This window comes from Gouania willdenowi, chromosome 1 (assembly GCF_900634775.1).
Source record: "Gouania willdenowi chromosome 1, fGouWil2.1, whole genome shotgun sequence".
NCBI classification, from domain to species: domain Eukaryota; kingdom Metazoa; phylum Chordata; class Actinopteri; order Blenniiformes; family Gobiesocidae; genus Gouania; species Gouania willdenowi.
The window spans coordinates 2223531-2246030 of NC_041044.1; the positions used below are offsets into that span (position 1 = coordinate 2223531).

General features: G+C 38.0%; 1 protein-coding gene across 9 annotated transcripts in view; it reads left to right on the top strand.

The window, feature by feature from the left end:
- tenm3 (teneurin transmembrane protein 3) overlaps nt 1-22500 on the top strand; it is a 543864-nt gene that overhangs the window by 311254 nt on the left and 210110 nt on the right. The window contains exon 1 of one of the 9 annotated variants that reach the window (XM_028461318.1): nt 20006-20058. The exons of the other annotated variants lie outside the window; for them this stretch is intronic. Coding sequence (XP_028317119.1) covers nt 20007-20058 — 52 coding nt within the window. The 5' untranslated portion in view covers nt 20006. Of the gene's footprint in view, nt 1-20005; nt 20059-22500 lie in introns of those variants that run through there. 9 annotated transcript variants of the gene reach the window in all.

Consider the following 22500-nt stretch of genomic DNA (forward strand, 5'->3'; position numbering starts at 1 on the left):
ACTTTTCCATTTCATCATCTTTCCCTGTTTAGATACTTTACTGCAGACATAGGCAACTGGCGGTACGGGGGCCACATGTGGCCCTCGGTTCCCCAAAACAAATTTGTAATTCATGAATTTGGAAGTTATATGAAGCCCAACATAACACAACAAAATGCATAAAATGTCAACAAAAGTACACAAAGACGCACTACACAACCACATATACACAAAATGACTACAACATCAACATATACAAAACAACTTCAGAATGCCAATGAAATTGCACAAAAAGACAAAAAAAATGCCCAAAATGACAGAAAAATACACAAAAACACACAATGACTCGAAAAACACACAAAAAGGTGACAAAAAGTTACCATATTATGAATTTAAACTAACACACAAAATCTAAATACACTAAGAAACCAACACAAAAGGACTACAAAGACAAAACTCTTAGTTTTTCCTGTATTAATGCTCAGGTTGGTGTCAAAGGTCAACACTACTAGAAGTGAAATCTTTTTAACACAGCAATGTGTGTTTTATTAAATAATTAAATCAATGAATTTATTTTTTTGCATAATTGTGACCATCATCAGCGGTAAGAAACACTTTATTATAGGGAGAATATAAAAGCAGAGGTGTCCCGATCCGATATTGTTCTGGGATATCGGTCTGATATCAGCCAGAAAACGAATATCGGATTTTTTCGGACTACATCTGAAATCACCGATATAAGCGCTTCCATAATATTTTCCGCTGCAGCGCTTCTATCCTTAAGTGACTGTAGTTCACGCTCCAACACAGTAACCGACTGTTGCTGATTATTGTAACATCACACGATCAAACCTTTTCTAACATTCCACACTACAAAATAAGTCATAAAGTATGTATGATTAGTGCAAATATTGGATAGATCAATATCGGTATCGGCCGATATGCGAGGCGTGTCTGTGGACAGAGGGAAGCAGTGAGTGGTCGTACCTAGAACAGGTATTTAGGATCAACGTGTTTAAGGTTAAGCCCAGTACGAGTGGGGGGCGTGGGGGTGCCCCTTCCCTTTGGGTGTGGGGCGGGGTTGTGTGCTGTTTGCCTGGGGGTGGCGCTCGCTGTTCTGGTTGGTGAGGTCGTTGTTGGCCACCTGGTGGGTCTGTACTGATCTCTGCGGGCCGGTGGGTGGGTGCGGGACGCTTTTGTCTAGGGGCTGCTGTACCACACCTGATGTGTGCCGTTGGTGTGCTTCCTTCCCATGGTGGTGGCCGCCGGTGGGGGGCTGCTGTCCTTGTGCCGTCTGGGGCTGTGCGGTCCTGCTGGATTGTGGAGGGTTTCTGGGCTGGGGTAGGAGGGCTCACCCTGGAGGGCTTCGCCTGGGGGCTCACCCTGGAGGGCTTCGCCTGGGGGTGGTGCTCTTGGGGTCCGGAGGGCTTGGCCTGCTGGTTGGGCCGGTCCTGGCGGAGTGGTCGCTGCGAGGCCAGGGTCTTATTATTCTAAATGTTGATCATGTGACCCTTCGATCAAACAAACATTGTTGTGGCCCCGCTGTGATAAAGGTTACCTCCCTCTAGTGTTGTGTTCAAGACCACATCAAAACCACACTATCCGAGACCAAGACTTGCCCGAGACCAGAATGCACCGAGACCAAGACAAGACCAAGACTTTTGGGAGCCGAGACCGAGTCAAGACCGAGACCAAGACCATAAACATTATTTTTTTCAATTTAAAAAAATCTATAAATAAATAAAATTATGACAAGGTTCAACAGTTAAATAACATCTCTCTTTAATTTTAGTTTATTTTAAATACATTTGATGGACAAAAAAGGTGCCTGCAAAAAATTAACTAAAATATTAAAACTACTACTGATAAATTCACAATTATTCTACATATTTGAAAACAAGATTTTTATGTCAGCTGAATGTACAGCAAGTGTTTAAAAGCATTTCTGCCAAGAAATAATGATTCTGATTCTGATTCTTTGAGTTGTGCAGGTTTAACAGGTCACAGATTTCACAAGATAATTTTTTAGTTTGAAAAAGCCTTTAAACAGGTTATTTTTATTAATTCACTTAGTTGATATAGTTTAATTTGGTTACTGTAATATAACTAGGATATTCAATTAACAAAGGTTTCCAACTGTAACTGTAAAAGTGAAACTTTCTGAAATAAAACTACAGACAAGTTGTCATCAGTGTAAAAAACATAGATCTACAGGTAGATGTGAATCTAAATAAAACAAACCCTGGAACAGTCATGTGACAAATTAATCAATTGTTCTTGTTGAGAATTATTATTATTCTGGATACAGTGGAAACAGAAACTATAAAAATAATTATATTGTGAACCTGTTTATATTGTAGGAAACATATTATATACATAAATGTAATTAGAGTCTAAAGACACAAAAAAACACCACTTTAAAAAGATAATAGACTAATATAAGACCTCTTTACAGTTATTTGACTCATTCTGTGCTAGTGCAACTCTGCGGCGATGACGCGCTGGTGACGATATAAACCAAGATGGCGGCGGCCTGGACTACAGCTGATATTATGTAATAAAGCTTTAAAAGACATGAATATAATGAAAAGAGTGGATGGACAGAGACATAAACATGTAGACTTTCACACGGACACACACAGACTTATTAAACACACACTGACTTATTAAACACACACAGACTTATTAAACACACACAGACTTATTAAACACACACAGACTTATTAAACACACACAGACTTATTAAACACACACAGACTTATTAAACACACACAGACTTATTAAACACACACAGACTTATTAAACACACACAGACTTATTAAACACACACAGACTTATTAACCACACAGACTTATTAAACACACACAGACTTATTAAACACACACAGACTTATTAAACATACACAGACTTCAGTAAACACGGTAAACGGAACAGGTTTCACCACTAGTGCTGGTCTCGAACGGTCTTGACGGAAAATCCCGAGTCCGAGACAAGACCAAGACAAAATGCTTCAGAGTCTGAGACGAGACCAAGACCTTTAAAATTTGGTCTCGAGACCAAGACCAGTCTTGACCACCACAACACTACCTCCCTCTGCTCTAGATGTTTGAAAGTCACATGTTTTCTGGTGAAAAAATGGTGTGAAAAGTAGGGGTGGGGGAGAAAAGTGATTCACATAAGAATCACGATTCTAATCATCCACAATTCTGAATCGATTCATAAACTTCAAAAATATATATATTTTTTTTTAAATCAAAAAAAGAAGAAAAATTTTATTTATTTTTTATTGTAAGTCAAACTACAATAAAAATACACAATTTAGTTTGTTTTTTGAAGTCATTTTGTGTATTGTTGTGTTGTGTATATTTGGTGTGTGAGTTCTTGGATAAATCTTATGTATTTCTACTTGTGTTTTTTCTATATTTTTCTTTGTAGTGATTTTGTGTATTTTTGCTGTTTTGTGTATTGTATAATTTTCTGTTATTTTTGTGTATATTTGTAGTGGTTGTGTATCTTTAACATTATTTGTTTTTGGAGTTTTTTTAGTTGTCTTGTGTGTTTAGATGAATGTGTTTTACAATTTTAACTATTAACTAATACTAGAACATTACAGAAGTGCGTGCGTGTGTGTGCGCATCATTGTACACGTCTGCAACCCAGTTTTTAAAATATAACTTTAGTGCACTTTCCTTTTCCTACAGTCCTACTGACACACACACACACACACACACACACACACACACACACACACACACACACACACACACACACACAACGCAAAAATATATATAATTTTTTTTTCCACTGTTGCTCTCTGCAAATAGAGCAGCATCTCCTAGCAACAAGGCCTGTGAGAGAGACGTGAGATACAGTGTTTGAGATATAGATTTGTACTATGTGTGTGTGTGTGTGTGTGCGTCTGCACTTGTGTGTGTACGCGTGTTCCCTAAACCAAATGTCGGTCAAAGTCATCAACGGGAGGACGTCTCGAGTTCACAAATGAACGAAAGGCGGTTTGAACGGTTAGTGTTAGTGAAAAACATTCAATTATGCTTGAGACACACACACACACACACACACACACACACACAGTGTGTGTTTTCCTCTGTGAACTCAAACCAACACAGGGTTTATAATACCTCACACACATATATTTTCCATTTTTGTGTGTTTTTTGCCCGTTTATTCCCCCTCCATCCATCCTATATATATATATATATATATATATATATATATATTTACGGCAGTGGTTTGAATCACTCCAGCTCCTAGTCTCTTATTTTTTGGGGTGTTTTCATTACCAGTGGGTGTGGAGCCTTATCGCTGGTTTCTACAGCAACGCCATATCAGAGCGAGGACGACGTGTGTTTAAAACGGGGAGGAGTGAGGCGGTCTGCAGGGCGGGCGGGGGTGGGGTGGTGGTGGTGGGGTGTATAGAGTGATGAGGTGCTCGCTGACTAAGTGTTTCTTATCAGAGCTCCACTCCAGATGGTTTGCAAACACACCTCGTCTTCATTCTTCCTCCTTTTCGTTCTCTCCTCCTGCTCGTCTTCCTCCTCATTTCATTTCTTCATCTTGTATTGTTAAAATGTAATCTGATTACAGTGTGTTTGTGTTTCTCACTGGATGGATCACTGTCAGCGTGAAATAAAAAGGGGGGATGACGTCATTGTCGCGTCGCCAAAGGCTGTGTTTTATTCTTTCACTTTGTGTTTAAGAGTCACTGTGTGTTTTAGGAGTGAATTTGTGTTTTTCCTGTTGTTTTCTGTCATTTTGTGTGATTTTAGGAGTTTTTTTAACGTTTACAAGATCGAGGAATTAAAATCAGAATAAACCAGACACTTAGCTCAGATTTAAGTTTAAATCAGAATGGCTAACACACCTCGTCTTCGTTCTTCTCATCATTTTGATGTTATTTCTTCATCTTTTTGTTTTATGTATTGTTTAAATGTAGTCTGATTACAGTGTGTTTGTGTTTCTCACTGGGTGGATCACTCTTAGTGTGAAATAAAGAGGGAGGATGACATCATTGTAGCGTCGCCGAAGGCTTCACGTTTAGCTAAAGAACAATGAGAGCAAAAGGTTTTATTTCCATGATTATTCCTCCAGAGGAGTGAGTCAGTCTGACTGGGAATCCTCGCTGCTCGTCACGCGTGTGTTGTTTTCTGGATGTTAAAGTAATAATAGTTGTTCTGTCAAAGCTTCACCAGGGAAAGAGAAACAAGTGTTTTATCACTTTATTCTGGGGTCACACTACCTTCACACATACCTACAGCTAAACTAGCGTTTTCTGAAAAACTCCAACTTATAGTTTCACTTTGATTCTGTTTCATCGTCTTTCCATAATTAGATGATATTGTGCCATAAATGCATAATACAAATAATGAAAGGACCTTTTGCTGTTCATTTTACATCTCATTGTGTCACACTTATGCTGTTTTTACCACTCAGAAGCTTGTTTTACTTTCCAAATATGAGAAATATGTGATCTTATCCCAAAAAAAGCACGAGCTTTCCATCCGTGTGGATTTAACCCTAAACATACACACACTGGAAAAGGTGGAAAATAGGGTTTAAATGTAGGATTTGGTCCCAAAATGTTCCCGTAGTCGTCTTTAAGGTACGTTTCCTGTTCACTTTCCACTTCATTTTGTTTACACTGAAGGTGTGACTTAATTAAAAAGAATATTTAATTAATTAAACAGTTTGTAATTAATTAATCTAAATAAATGATCTGACAATATTTCACGCAAGAAGCAACATTTTTCAATTTAAATATATGATGGTAAATGACTGAATCAATGAAAACAATAAATGATTTTAAACAATGAAATAGTGTTTATTATTTCCATCACTAACATAATGTGTAATATACTATGAATCTAGATTAGATGAATCTACGTTAGCTGGATTAAACTAACCAAACATTCTCTGTCAGACAGGAGCTGTACTACGAACGTCAATCACCTATGTTCACAACACGCTAATTAATGTGAGGGGTGGAGCTTGCAGCGTCTGACCAATCAATGGAGAGAACTGGCAGACTGAGCGTCTTTACAATGAATGTTAGTGCAGCGCACAGCAGGAGGCGGAGCTTTTATACTCACTCAGATCTGATCCACTTCATAACTTGGTACTGACCAGTTTATGAAGTTTAAAATGATGAATAATTAAAATCCATAATTCAGACCAAAAACAACCCTGTTGTTACAGAAAAGGCAGGAATGATAGAACTCAGACAGGAAGCTGCTGATACTGTTAATGTGTGAAAATGTGAGATTATTTATGATATTAATCCATTAGATGATAAACGAACAGCGCTCTGCAGTTAAACTTTATTACAGCACACACGTGTTTCTATTCAGGTAGACCTCTATCACACACACTGGGATGAGAACACATTGTGTATGTTCCTGCTGATAATGTCAGCACCAGCGTATGAATGAATTAATGAGTGAATTCATTAATGACTTCAGCCGTCCACGCACATGGATTGAGACACACAGACTTCATCATCTGACTGTAGATCAGTCCATCAGATATAAATCTATATCTTTCCTAAAGGATGTCATCGGTAAATGAAAGGTTTGCATTTATAATTAATAATCTTTTTTCCTAAACTCAGCTGTCAGATCTGCACCAATCAGGATCATCTAACAATGGGCAGGTCGTTTTCTAAGACAGCTGATTGGTCAGGAGGCGGGGCTTTAGGACTCGCTAATATTCATGCCAGAACAAAACCCGGTCGCGAGCTTTGCAGTCCAGCACACACTTATGAAATCCCGGAAGTTTGCACAATAAGAGGTCATCTAAATTCATAGCATACCTCCAATGTGTAATAAGAATAAAGAATATTATGATTGCATTGATCACAAAACACTAATTTAAATTTAACTAAGATTTATACATGCTTTTCTGTTTAGCTTTGAGGTGCTAGCTGTGAAATGTTTGCATTGAAGTTCTAGCTGTTACATGTTAGCATTGTGGTGTTAGCTGCTACGTGTTAGCATTGAGGTGCTAGCTGCTACATGGTTAGCATTGAGCTGCTCGCTGTTACATGTTTAACATTGAGGTGCTAGCTGCTACATGTTTAGCATTGAAGTGTTAGCTGCTACATGTTTAGCATTGAGGTGCTAGCTGCTACGTGTTTAGCATTGAAGTGTTAGCTGCTACATGTTTAGCATTGAGGTGCTAGCTGCTACGTGTTTAGTAAACTCTTTCTTGCACAATTTTCACACAACTGGGCTTTAGTTTTCCATACAGTGTTTTTATTTAAACTAAAGTTAACGTCCGCAACGACTTCTCCTCTGGTTGTAATGTTTCTTGTGTTGTGGTCTGTGCATCAGTATTATTGTTATACCAGGAACTCGTGAAATCAGAATGGTTCCACACTGTTTGGAGTGAATAAAAAGCAATTAAATGTTAATTTATTTATTTTTTAAGTGCGTTATTTTTCTGTAATTAAATAATCACAATTAACTCAATAATATCCCAGCCCAATATTAGATTATTTAAAAATAATAACTGAAAAAAGGAAGCAAATTTTGTACTTTGTACTGTTTTTTTGTGATCACGGGAAATTAGAGGCCCGAGACACACATGCACGCGTGCACACACTCTCAGTCCCTCTGAAGGCCTCTCACCCTTTGACACATTCCAGCAGCAGCAGCGCTCGCACCCCCACCTCCAGGTGCTCATGGTTCATTTTCCCGTCACATCGTCTGTCTTCATTTCCCAGAGAAGAAAGATAAGGGCTGAAAGGAGCCTGCAAGTCATGGAAGGGTCTGTGTGTGTGTGTGTGTGTGTGTGTGTGTGTGTGTGTGTGTGTGTGTGTGTGTGTGTGTGTGTGTGTGTGTGTGTGTGTGTGTGTGTGTGCGTGTGCGTGCGTGTGTCCGTGTGTGTGTGTGTCCGTGTGTGTTGGTCAGTGGTGAAACAAGCATATCACCAAACTAATATTTCTTGTGCTAACGTCTTCTCCTTTAGCTCATGTGTTCAAAGCAAAAATGAGCAACTGGCAGCCCATTTAAATACACACAAAAAGACTAAAAAACACACAAAATCAAAGGAAAGTTAACAAAATCACACAACAAAACAACGAAAATACACTAAAAGACTTGAAATCACACAAAATCAAAGAAAAATGTACAAAATTACAGAAAGCAACAAAAATACACAAAAGTACACAAAATGATTCAAAAATCACAGAAAAATGACCAAAATCACACAAAACATCAACGAAAATACACCAAATGACTTGAAAAATACCAAAAATCACAGAAAAATTAACAAAATCAAACAAAACAACAATAAAAATACACAAAACGACCTAAGGAAACTACATAAAATGACTCGAAAAACACACAAAATCTTAGAAAAATTAATACAACAAAAAAAAAAACAAAAGAAAAATGACTCCAAAAACAACAACAACAACAACACACATAATACCCAAAAAGAAATCACACACAAATACGGAAAATCACGTAAAATAACAAAAGCGCACTCAAAGAAAGAAAAAATCAAATGACAACAGAAACACAAAATTAAACAAAGTTGCGCAAGATGAATAAAAATACACAAAAATAACAGATGTTACGGAGAGATTTACAAAATTACAACACAAATGCACAAAATGACTCCAAAACAATGGAGACAACTCCAAAAAGTGAATAAAACCACCACACAAATTCACAAAAACGATTCCAAAAACACAAAATGACTCTACACACAGACCCTTTGTGTCATTTTCAGATTGGTCTTTATTCTAAATGATATAAATGTTGATAATGTGGCCCTTGGATCAGACTATAACATCTTTGTGGCCCCCCCTGCTGTGATAAAAGTCGTCCGTCTCTGGTTTATAGCGTTTATTCTCACAGTGGAAACAACTTTTCAGGCTCCGTCTGAGATGAAACGAACACTTTCATCAGCTCTTGGACTTTATTATGTTTGGTAGAGAAGCCAAAAATATTTAAAAACTTGGACTCACTTTTAATCCACACATTTATTACAGCATGTCTGTGCCCTGAGAGCTCTGAGCTTCCCTGAATGCAAAAAATGGATGGAAAAAATGAAATTCATATCCCATATTCTTCATATTAAGATTTCTTTTAATCATTTTTAACAGCAAAAAAGCAGAAATTGTAATCTGACGCTGATTATGCAGTAGCTTTGCATGTTTTGATGAAATAATTGGAAATGGAAACGTTAATTCTCACCTAAAATCTAACTTAATATGTCAGAGGAAACATTCTGAAATGTAAATATAAATGATGACAGACTAAACCCTCACTCACATGTTTATGGGACAATATTACACATAAACATCATATTTTTCACTGTAAAACAGGTGGGATAACGTTAGCTTTAGCATTTTTAGCTAATGGCTAGATGTGAAATCTCATACAAGAGTTTGTTTCAGTGCATTTCTGTATTAAAGATTGGAGCTGACATTATTTTATTTTGAAAGGGCTTTTAACAGATTTTAAAGTGTCTCGAAGGGTTGGACATACTGTACATCTTCTTTTTTCAATTATTTTCCAGGTTTTTATTTGTTGTGACAATTTGAGAAGATTTTAGTTAAAGATGCAGTGTGTAAAATGTGCTCTGTGTGTGTTTGACAAAATCTCTGCAGATAATGTTAAATGTGTTTACAATAATATTACTACTAGAAATGACTTTTTAATTGATTGTGTTGTTTTTTTGTTTGTGTTGGGTTCAGTTTGTGTGACAAAGAAAAATGAGATCTTAATGAATCCACCAAAGGAGAACAAAGGAGACACATTTGTGCATGTGTGTATGTGTTAGTGTGTGTGTGTGTGTCCTGATCCCGCCCCTTTTTGCATGCCCCTCCCCCTACCTTTCTCCTGCTTTCCTGCTGATGCTTGGAACTGTTTTTCTGTGCGCGTGTGTGCGTGTGTGTGTGTGCTTTTTCTATAAGCCTAATTCTTGCCCGCTCGTCACATTCTTTCACTTTGTGAATTTTCACCATTCATTTTAGAATATGAAAGATGGTTCACAGCTAATAATACAGTAACTTTATTAAGTAGTGAGTTTAAAAACATGTTAAATACTAGGCAACACCTGTATTTGCAAGGTAAATATGTATTTGGCCATTGGAAAAAATTACCAAATAGAATTGTTCATGTGAAAGATATTTTATTATGTGTATTTTGTTGTTGAGTAATGTCCCTTTTTTGTTGTTCTTTTTACTAATTAAATTAAAAGCAATAATGCAGGGAAAACAGAACCTTTAATATGACCTTGAGCAAGGGTCAAGGTCACACATTGAAAGTAAGTGTCGTTCAATGGTACCAGTCTGAGCACTGGATCTCAGTTTGTGGCCAAGTTATAAGGAAAAAGTTTTTTTGTGACGTCATGAACTTTGACTGGTAGGTCGTACAGTTTTGGTCCAATGAAAGAAAATAATCCACTTGAGATGAACTTTTCATAAATGTAAGCATCAAACTTGTACGCTAAATATTCATAGAGATATAGAAAATTTTGGTTTTTGACACTTGACGCGACCTTGACCTTGACCTTGACATTTTGGCTCCAAAAAAGGTCGACTGAACATCTTTGACATTGTCCCTATGAGATGACATATGTGTTATTAGTGCTGTATTAATAGTCTAGGAGGAGTTACATGACAAATAAGTTGCGGAAGAAAAATAATAATTAGAACTAATACGAGCACAATGTATTTTGGCAATTTTCAATGACCAAATACATTGACAGTTATCCTATACCTTTGCTTCTTCTGCATCTGATTGTTCTTACATTTACTATTTTAACTCATTATCACATTAATTAATTAGTTTATAGTGACCTAAACAAGATCAATTCTTTAATTATCATTAATGCAGAAAATGTTCACAAACTTGTTTGTTCGTTACGACACAGCAATGTTTTTACACTTTTATTAATATTACATTACATTTTGGAAGAAGTTGACTACACAGATACTAATGCTAACATTTTCAATTGTTGCCTATTTGTTGCGTTAATTATAAAAATATAGTTTCACCTGCACGTGTCAGCGTAAAAAATGTGTCGCGTCACCACTAGTGCTGCACAATTTGGGGAAATTTTGCGATTGCGATTCGATAAATGCTGTAATGACACTTCTTGCCTGGTTAACAAACGTAATTTAATTTAAAACACAGAAGTATAATTAAATACAAATGAAAGCTTTTACTGTAATGTTTTTTGTGTAAACATCTTTCAAAGTATAAAGACAATAGTAATGCAACATTACTGTAAAGTTAGGGTATTATACAATATTATACAATTTATTTATATATATATATATATATATATATATATATACAGTATATAAATTGTACATGTATTAGTTCCAGTGAGATTAATTTAGTCTTCTGTTTTAACAGTACGTTGAGGTTTTGTTTTGTCAGACAATGTTTTTCAGGAAATGTTTTATTTCATATGTCGGGAGATAAAAATACATTTCATGAAAAACCTTGTCTGAATAAACAAAACCTCAACTTAACAAATATTGCACAGTCATGTCAGACTCTATAAGTTTAGACATTCTAGACCGTACCGTTGTTGCGTTGTCACAACAACCGGTTTCAGCCGCGTTGTTTTGTTGAAAAAAGTGTTTTGGCCAAAAACCAAAAATGCACTTTTGGGCCGTTTTAGTCCAAAGTTGTCAGTGGCCAAATTTTCAACGTGTCACTACTTATAATAATCCCTTATTTTCCACCTTTTACCTTCAGTGTGCAGGATTTTATATTGATTGGTTAAAAATCACGTGTTGCTAATTTGTAAAACATTTCTTACTAGTGAAGGAACATTGAACAAAGCCCTTTCTATACACTTCCTATAGACCTAACGTGGCTTTTAAGAGAAAAGCAAACATGTTAAATTGGTCCAGCTTCAATGGCTGCACTTGTCTTCTGTGTATTTTTAAGTGTTTGTTTCAGCACTTCCAGCGATAAATCCCTCCGTTTCCCACCCAGGAGCTGGCTGGCTGCCTGTGAGCTAATTGGCCCACGGCGTTACGGCGTATCATAAAACACGTTAGTATTCATAAGGCTGCTTTACTCTATCCTTTTCTCTGCGCTCGTCCAATTGGAAGATGTTGGGGTTTGAAAAGTGAGTCACAGGAGCTGCACACGCTGCTGTCGCTGCACCGCTAAACAACGTGCTAACGCTAAAGCACTGTAAAACACAGCACACGCGCTCAGCATGTGTGTGTGTGTGTTTAGCTTTGTGCTGAGAAGGAACTCCTTCAATGGAAGTCATTAAAAGCTCTTTTTCTTTTTTTTTTGGCATTTTAGTGAAAAAACTAAACACCCGCTCTGTGTTTTTCCTCCTAAAAAACCTGATATTCAATATTTAAATGCGTCGTTTCCTGAAGAAATAAAACAATCTAATCACACACACTCGTTCCCAGATAATTCTACAAATATAAATGTTGTATATATTATCATTTTTACATGACTTTGCCTAATTTAATTGTTGCCTAATCTGAAATATTTTCAGCAGTTCTCAATCTTGGGTTCATCTTTGGGGTCGTGAGACACTGGGAGGGGGTCGCCAAATGCCTTTAAGAAACTAGGAATATTGTTTTTCAACAATTTGAGCCCATTTTTGATTATTTTTTCCCTTTTTCTACAACTACACCAAACTCACCATATTTTAACCTATTTTAATCATTTTTTTTGCCATATTTTTGCTGTTTTTAATGTATTTTTGCTACATTTCTGACACTTCTACGTCACATTTCAATGACTTTTCAATGACATTTCTTTTCCACTTTCCAAACATGTTCAGCACTTATAAACCCTTTCTACCACTTTTACACCTAATGTCACATATGTTGACCCATTATTGTCACTTTTATCATCTTTGCACCATATTTTATGATTATTTTTACCACGTTTACAATTTGTCATACCCATTATTTGCCAGTTTAAACTAATTTTTATATTAATAACACTTTTTCTGTTTTTATCCACTCCAATGGTTTTTAAAATCACATTTCACTTCCTTTTCCATCATTTTTGGTCACTTTGAACCTATTTTATTTGTGATTAAAAATAAGGATTTCCATTTTTAAGATGACTATAATAATAATAAACTTCCTGGATAAGAGTGGATATTATTCAGATGAAGGTTTATGTATAACAACAATTCTTCCTGTGTAGACACACAGATTGTTGGCGTCCCACAGAAAGACACAGACGTACTCTGAGAGAGAGAGAGGAAAATTAACAAATGACAGCAATAAGAATAAGGGGTTTTTATAATGTTTATTTTTAGTTATATAGTGTAGTCATACTAAATACGACTAGAAACTCACAAAATGACAACAAAAACACACTAAAGAAGAGGAAAAATATACTGAATAATAAAAAATAACAGACAAACAACAACAAAATACACAAAATGACACCAAAAAGATACTGAGAGAGAAATATGCTATTACTAGCAACACACAAAACGACAAGAAATGAGTTAAAAATACACATGATCACTACAAAAATACACAAAAATAACAGAGAAACATACATAACGACACGTAATAATTTAAATAATACCAACAACACACAAAATAAGAGACAAAAATACTGAATAATAAAAAGAACAGACAAGCAACAACAAAATACACAAAATGACACCAAAAACCCATAAAATGATGATAGAAATGATCTTGATTAGAACATGAAATTTATTTATATAGTGCATTTTAGGGATGTAACGATTCACTCAACTCACGATACGATTCTCTCATGATTTTTTTCATTTACAAAATGGGACTGTAGACAAATAGAAAATACTGTATTTTCCTTTTATTTTTCATTGTCAAAAAAAATCCTTGATAAACTATTCAAAACAATGCAATTTAACTAAAAATAAATCTTGAATTAAATAAATAAAGAAATAATACAAATTAAAATGAAGCCTATTAATTTAAATTCTGGTTCTATAATAAACAATGCAAAACTGCATAATAGTTCTTTTTCTTTTAAAAGTGCAACTGAAAATGTATTTTGTGCCTTAACAATTGGACTTGGACGGAAAAAAAACCGTCATTGCACTGATTTACGTCATATTTGTTTGGACCAGCAGAGGGCGCTGGTAACCCAGTGGTCGGTTGGCATGCAGATATCTTGCAGTGAAGAAGAGATGCTATGCTAGCAGACAGAGCTAATAGAAAAACGTGACTACAGATATTCAAGTAATATTACAGATATTCTTTCGGTGCTAAAGGGGTAATGAATCATTTACTAACATATTTAAGAGTAGAAGGCGGCCAGAAAGAAAGTATTAGCAGACTCCGCCCGCCGCCAAAACTTCCAGATAGCGCCCTCTGCTGGTGATACCTATGAATCGATTTTTAACTGCCTTACGATTAATCGTTACATCCCTAGTGCATTTCATACACAAGGCAACTCAATATGCTTTACATGATCAAAAAGTGCAACAGAAAACATTCGACAGCTTAAAAATCAATAAGAAGATTTAAATCAGCAGCAAAAACATGAAGTGAAAATCTAAGAGTCAGACCTGGTTCCACACCATACAGGAAATGACCATAAATGATAGAAATAAATCTAAATACTAAGTACTGTTTCATTCATTTATTTAAAAAATGAGGTTCTTTAAGTGTTTTTTTCACAGAATTCTGAGTAAAATGTTCTAGAACGGAGAACTAGAGGTAGAGGTAGGAAAGGAGGTGAGAAAAGCCAAACGTTTGTACTCAGAGAAGCTACGACATCAGTTCTCTGCGAATGACTCGGCTTCTGTCTGGAGAGGCTCAGGCAAATTACAAACTACAAGCCTAGAGCTCCTGCTGCTGCTAACGACCTCTGCCTGGCCAACAGTCTGAATAACTTCGATTGTAGATTTGACAGACAATGGGACAGACCTGACTCCAACCCTCCTCACACCTCTGACCAGCCTCACTCCAACACCTTCACCCCCCACATCAAAGCTACAGTCTCACCACAGCTGCTTACAGAGGCTCTCTCCCCTATCCCCCCCCCCCACAGAGACACCTTTCTCCATCAAAGAGAGAGATGTAAATAGACTTTTCAGGAGACAAAACCCCCGTAAGGCTTGTGGACCGGACTCTGTCTCTCCTTCCACCTTAAAGCACTGTGCTGATCAGCTGTCTCCAGTGTTCACAGACATTTTTAACACCTCACTGGAGACATGCACCGTACCAGCCTGTTTTAAGGCCTCCACCATCGTTCCTGTCCCTAAAAAGCTGAGGATCACAGGACTTAATGACTACAGACCCATCGCTCTGACATCTGTGGTCATGAAGTCCTTTGAACGCCTCATGCTCTCCCACATCAAGAACATCACCGACCCCCACCTGGACCCCCTGCAGTTTGCCTATAGATCCAACAGGTCAGTAGACGATGCTGTAAACCTGGCTCTCCACTTCATCCTCCAGCACCTGGACTCCCCAGGCTCCTACGCCAGGATCCTGTTTGTGGACTTCAGCTCTGCTTTTAATACAATAATCCCAGCTCTCCTTCAGGACAAGCTTTCCCAGCTGAACGTGCCAGACTCCACCTGCAGGTGGATTACAGACTTCCTGTCTGACAGGAAGCAGCACGTGAAGCTGGGAAAAACCATCTCTGCTCCAGGACCATCAGCACTGGATCTCCTCAGGGCTGTGTTCTTTCTCCTCTGCTCTTCTCCCTGTGCACCAACAGCTGCACCTCCTCTCACCAGTCGGTCAAACTCCTGAAGTTTTCAGACGACACGACCATCATCGTCTCATCTCTGATGGAGACGAGTCTGACTACAGGTGGAGACAGACCGGCTGGTGTCCTGGTGCAGCCAGAACAACCTGGAGCTCAACGCTTTAAAGACAGTGGAGATGATAGCAGACTTCAGGAAGAACCCAGCCCCCCTCACCCCCCTCACCCTGGGAGACTCTACAGTGAGCTCTGTGGAGTACTTCTGCTTCCTGGGGACCATCATCACTCAGGACCTCAAGTGGGAGCTGAACATCAGCTCCCTTATCAAAAAAGCTCAGCAGAGGATGTACTTCCTGCGGCAGCTGAAGAAGTTCAGTCTGCCAACAAAGATGATGGTGAACTTCTACAGCTCCATCATCCAGTCCATCCTCTGCTCCTCCATCACCATCTGGTACGCTGCAGCTACGGCCAAGGACAAGGCCAGACTGTCACTGTAGAGGCAGGACTGATGACATCATCACTGAGTCCATTGACCCAGGGGGTGGGGCGTTGCATACACACACACAGACGGAGATTCCTTGTTTTTATAGATAGATATACTGTATCCTAAAACCTTCTAAATGTCTTCATTATTAGATCTATGTCTAACAAAACACAATATTTAGCTCCATATGTATTTTATTACCTTTTAAAAATAGGACTACTACAGTTTTACAGTCTGTGTTCCTCCATCTTGAAATCATGTGATTGATGATGTCACACGGCTCCACTGCCTGTAAACATCCATTGTTTTCTATTGGAGTGAAGCATTCAGCCTGATTTATAGATCATTTAGTAGATTTTTAGGTCAAAATAACAACTTGTGCTTTCTTTAGTTGCTCTAAATAATGAGGAAAAGGTAAAGCTCTTCTTCTCTGCTTCATTGTCTACTACCAAACCGTAGTAATATAGATATAATGTGTTTTGTTAGACATAATCCTTCTAATAATTGTAAAAACAGTGAAGGATCCCTTTAACAAAATAATATAAAAAAAAAGGAATGAATAATCAATATTTTCATTTCAGTTTCAGGAAGTTAATTTAGTCTTTTACTTAAATATAGTGTTACCAAAACAACATAAGCCTATTGCAGTGTGAAGCTAGCTACGTCCTGCTGCAAAAGGGAAAGGGAGTTTAGCTTTAGCCTTTAGCTTCATGCTAACAGCTGCTGAGCTCTTCATTCCTGACCAACAGTAGCAGTTGAAAACAGGGCTAACGAACACTTGGTACGACCTAAAGAAAACAAGCAAACACTAAGACACGTTCACATTCAGAGACAATAATGTTTATTAAAAGCAGATTATACGTGTGTGGTTGTCACTAAATGGACATTTATGATGAGTTTGTGCATCTCAAACAGCGAGAGGATTAACAACGTCGTCTGGCTGATGTAATTAGCATTATGTAATTTAATTAATCAGGCCTGGACTCTAATCATAGTCAGTGAATTATATGTAAATGTATGAATGAACAGTTATCAATAAGCTGCAGGATTTACTAAACCAGCTGCTTTTTAAAGCAGAGGAACCAGCACGTCTCATTTATCCAACATGTCTATGGGGGCGTGTCCATGGGGGGCGGGAGCCTGGGGGAGAAAAACGTGTTTCACCCTCAGATTCACACCATAGCGTCAGCCAACCAGAATCTGTCAAAAAGTCGTCGACATCTGCAACTTTTCCTCATTTTATTTTTCAGAAAACGAACGTGATGTCAGCAGTTATTCACACATGCACTCTGTACGTGCACACTGCACATATTCATTGATAAATACACACATTTATTTACTAAAGAAGTAGTGGATGTTTTTGCATTCTGATTTATTTTTTGCTCCATCCTGATTTTTTTTTTTCAGCCTAATTTCAAGGAGAAAACCTTTCTATACAAACTTCTATCACAGCGAGCATGTTTATTAGAGTCATATTGTGTTTTTCATTTGCATTTGGTGAAGTAAACTTTTTGTATTTTTGAGTCTTTTTTGCTTGTCTTTTTTGCACTTTGGTTGTCATTTTCTGTATTTTTGCATATTTTTTTGTGTTTTTCTGTTGTCGTTTTGCTTGTTCGTTAGTATTGTGGTTTACAGAGTTACTTGTTTGTAGTTTTCTGTCTTTCACTGTATTTTCCTTTATGTATTTGTGCTTTTGTTTTGTGTATTTTTCTGTCATTTTGTACATTACCTGTCTTAGAACAATGCAACAGGACGTCTCTGTTGGACTCTTTTTAATAAAGACTTCAGAATTAAATGAATGTCAAACTCATCCTGAGCAGAAAGTGAGAGAAGAACACGACACGTGAGGTTTTACCATGAATTACTCTGATAAATGCAGGCAGGGGGTGTTTGTAGGAGGGGATTATTATTATTATTATTACTAGTACGGTGCTCATTGGAAGCATGTATTCATATAGTGGGAGGAGCTTAAATAGAGTTGTCAGTTATGGCCAAATGGGTATGTGTTTGAAGGTTGTGGCCATACCAGCCTGTGATTGGCCGATCCTCAGCAGGTCTGGTCCTGGTTAGTAGATGATGGAGACCACTGAGAGGTGCCACAGTAGGGGGCAGTATCTGTCATTGTATCCTTGGGCAAGGCACTTCACCCACATTACCTAGTATGAATGTAGTGTGTGAGTGAGTGTGTGTTTAAACTTCGTGCTAACACATGCTTCCATATGCATGTTGGTGTTGGTGGTGGTGGGAGGGGCCTATGGCACACTATGGTCAGTCTGCCCCAGGGCAGCTGTGGCTACAATAGTAGCTTACCACCACTAAGTGTGGAGTGAAAGAATAATGCCTTAATTCTGTAAAGTGACTTTGAATGTTAAGTGTACATGCTCTGTATTGTGTGTGTGATATTATGGTTAGTGCTGTTAAAACCTTTCCTCTTCTGTACACCTCACACTCTTTAAAGATGGTACCACGTAAAAAGAACTGGCCACACCCACTTTGTCAGTGACATCAGGTTAAAATGCGTGTGTCTCACGCCTAATGCAGCATTCGCAGAGAAATGTGCATGTTTTGCTGTTCGCTTTGAGCACAGCCGCTGCCATTGTCCGCCAATAACTTCTGGGAACTGTTTTAGTGTATTTTGAACTTCTGTGTCGCAACTGTGTCTCTAAACATCTGTGTGTGTGTGTGTGTGTGTGTGTGTGTGGCATGTATGTCCAGTCCATGATGTTATAAACACGTGGTGAAACTATCAGCGTTCATAATGCTGTGTTTGTGGAGAAATGTGCGTGGGCGTGTGTTCACAGCACAGAGCCAGAGAATATCTGGACGCCCCTCCCACCCCTCATGTCCGGTCTGACCCACGTTCAAAATAAAATTAAAACAAACGTTTTGCAGCGTAATCACCAAATCAGTCCAAACTAATGGATGCTGTTAAAAACACACACACACACACACACACACACACACACACACACACACACACACACACACACACACACACACACACATACACACACACAGACGTTCCTTGTATTTATAGATAGATTACTATTATTATTATTAGTGACATGGATCACAGCAGGGTCTCTGTCAGGTGCATTCTGGGACGGTGAATGACCAGTGTGTGTGTGTGTGTGTGTGTGTGTGTGTGTGTGTGTGTGTGTGTGTGTGTTAGAGAGGGTGTGTGTGTGTGTGTGTGTGTGTGTTAGAGAGGGTGTGTGTGTGTGTGTGTTAGAGAGGGTGTGTGTGTGTTAGAGTGTGTGTGTGTGTGTGTGTGTGTGTGTGTGTGTGTGTGTGTGTGTGTGTGTGTGTGTGTGTGTGTGTGTGTGTGTGTGTGTGTGTGTGTGTGTGTGTGTGTGTGTGTGCGTGCGTGCGTGCGTGCGTGCGTGCGTGCGTGCGTGCGCGCGCGCGTGAGGGTGTGTGTGTGTTAGAGAGGGTGTGTGTGTGTTAGAGAGGGTGTGTGTGTGTGTGTGTGTGTGTGTGTTAGAGAGGGTGTGTGTGTGTGTGTGTTAGAGAGGGTGTGTGTGTGTTAGAGTGTGTGTGTGTGTGTGTGTGTGTGTGTGTGTGTGTGTGTGTGTGTGTGTGTGTGTGTGTGTGTGTGTGTGTGTGTTAGAGAGGGTGTGTGTGTGTTAGAGTGGGTGTGGGTGTGTGTGTAGTGAAAACATTGTGCTGTGACACACCTGTGGCACACGCAGCAGTGAAATTAAACACCTTTGATAAGCACCACTTCACGATTATCTCCACGTTTGGTTAGCTGGGCGAGGTCACTAATGATTATTTGACGTAGTCGTTCATTTACCGTGTGTGTGTGTGTGTGTGTGTGTGTTTGATGCACCAGTTATTTACTCTCTGCGTGGGAACAAATGGAAAAGCACGGGTGGATGTCACAGACAGAAGACACGGAACCTTCTAGAGGTGAGAATAGAACTATTAGTAAACATGAAATGAGAAAGATTTACAATCTGTGTATTATTCGTTCTTTGGTTTTTCTGTTTACAACCAAATCAAAAACCAAATAAATAAAGTGGTTATTTTGTTATACTTTTAATTTAAAGCAGCATTTTTCTGTTTTTAAATGAGAATATTGTTGTATTTGTGTAATATTTGGATATTTACTACTTCGTCGTCTTCTTCCTCGTCTCATAATGTTTTGAAACTAATGCTGAACTGACACATCTTTAAGCCTCAGTGATGATTGGATAGTTGAGCAGAGACAAAGGGGGCGGGGCATAATGAGTCTAAAGAAAACACGAGTTAGAACAAAAAGAGAGAGAGAGAGAGAGAGAGACTGCAGATGTTAAACTTTTTAAAACAGATTAGAGTGTTTACACTGGGTCAGCATCTCATCTATGGAAGAAATGCATGTGTTAGCACGACGTTTAAACACACACACACACACACACAGTGTGTGGTTGATAAATGGGTCATTACTGAGTTAAAATGACACCAGTGTCTCAGTTGTCAGTTCAGTTAGTTCAAGTGAAAGTGTGTGTGTGTGTGTGTGTGTGCATGTGTGTGTGTGTGTGTGTGCGTGTGTGTGATGTTTTTTAGGACAACACTGGGTGATGGAGTAGAGGAAGTCTTCTCTCAGACCTCAGGGTGTTTTCTTATATGATTATTATTTATAAGAGAGATATTAATCCATTCATCATCATTCTGACATAATCAATTATAATCAATAGATACATTTCCAATAATCGATTATACAGTAACGACAAGAGCATAGACGTGTTTTTCCTTCATTCTTTCTGTGATTTCTTGTGTTTCGTCTCCAAACGAGGAGGACAGTGATTGGTTTGACTCAAGTAGATTACAGAAATAACATAATGGAGAAAAAAAGATCATTTAAAAATATATATTTCATATTTAGTAATATTTCTTGTTTTATTTACATGTTATTGTTACAGCTACAGCTTGAACATGTCAACCTAAATATCAGTTATGTGCATTACAATTATTGTATATCAGAATATATTTACCTCAATTTTTAGTAATGTGCATTACATGTTAGTAACAATTTAATAGGATATTAAGGCCACAATATTGTTTATTGTCAACAGGTGGAAAAGCTGTTACATGAGTACAGTGTCTGAAATAGGCTTAAAATGACTCAGCATGTTGGAAATAGATTCATCAATGTTTACAAGTACCCCTAGGGGTCCACGTACCCTGGGACCCACATTTTGCCACTGTCATTAAATCGCACCTCACTTTTTTTTTTTTTTTTTTTTTAGAATTTAACCAATTCACTTTAAAAAAACACACACATACTGTATAATGAGAGAGACTTTAAGTTTTTTTTTTTTTTTTGACCAGCTGTCTGCAAAGCACCCAGTACAGGTCCGCGACCCACCAGTTGAGAATCGCTGGTCTAATGCAGGGGTGTCCAACTCATTTTAGTTCATTGGTCACAGATTTTATACATGAAAACAAGTAATTTCATCATTATTGTGCCCTAGTTTACACTTCTACGTACGTATACATATAATACATATGTAAGAAATTGACAATATCCAAGCAATAAGTGATAAATATCACTTTAAATTTCCTAGATTTTTGACCAATTTCTATTTAATTAAGGAAAATGTAATGTTATAATTTAAGGATAATCAATCAATCAATCAATCATAACAACTTATGTGTATATACGTATATATGTATATGTGTGTATCCATAAAATGAAGAGTCCGTCCTTAAGACTGCTCTACTGTAAAGTGTCTTGAGATACCATTGGTTATGATTTGGCGCTATACAAATAAAGATTGATTGATTGAAAGCAGCTTATTCACCACTTCACTGCATCAGCTCCTGTTTTTCCAACTCCTGGTACGTGTTCAGGTCTGAGACCAAGTGTTGTTGACTTTAAGGGCCACGCTCACGTGTTTCCAGCCCCAGGCTTTGTTTACCTAGAGAGTGTGCTTTGTTTGGCCCTATGTGAACAGAACACGCAACCTGAGCCCAGAGCATCAGGGAACACAATTCTACTTCTATTGATTGTATTTCCAGCTTTGACTGACAGACTGTAGCTCTGCACAGCCACTAAAGAACCAAAAAACACTATCAACACTGTACAAACTGAGATCTGCAGCTGACTGGGGTTTCCTGTCACTTTGGAGCGATTCACGATCAATCAAAGTGATGGATTTATCAGCTGTTCACGTTCTGTGTGTGTGTGTGTGTGTGTGCGTGAAAGCTTCCTCTCTGTGTTTCCATTGAAGCCTGGGGCTGAATTTTAACCGTGTTTCTCCTTCCTCTCACATGTGAGACGCATGCAGATCATCTCAGAGTCTGAAACAGAATAATTCTGGTTTTTAAATCAGATTCAGGTTTTCAGTCACTCACTTTGTGATTAGATCG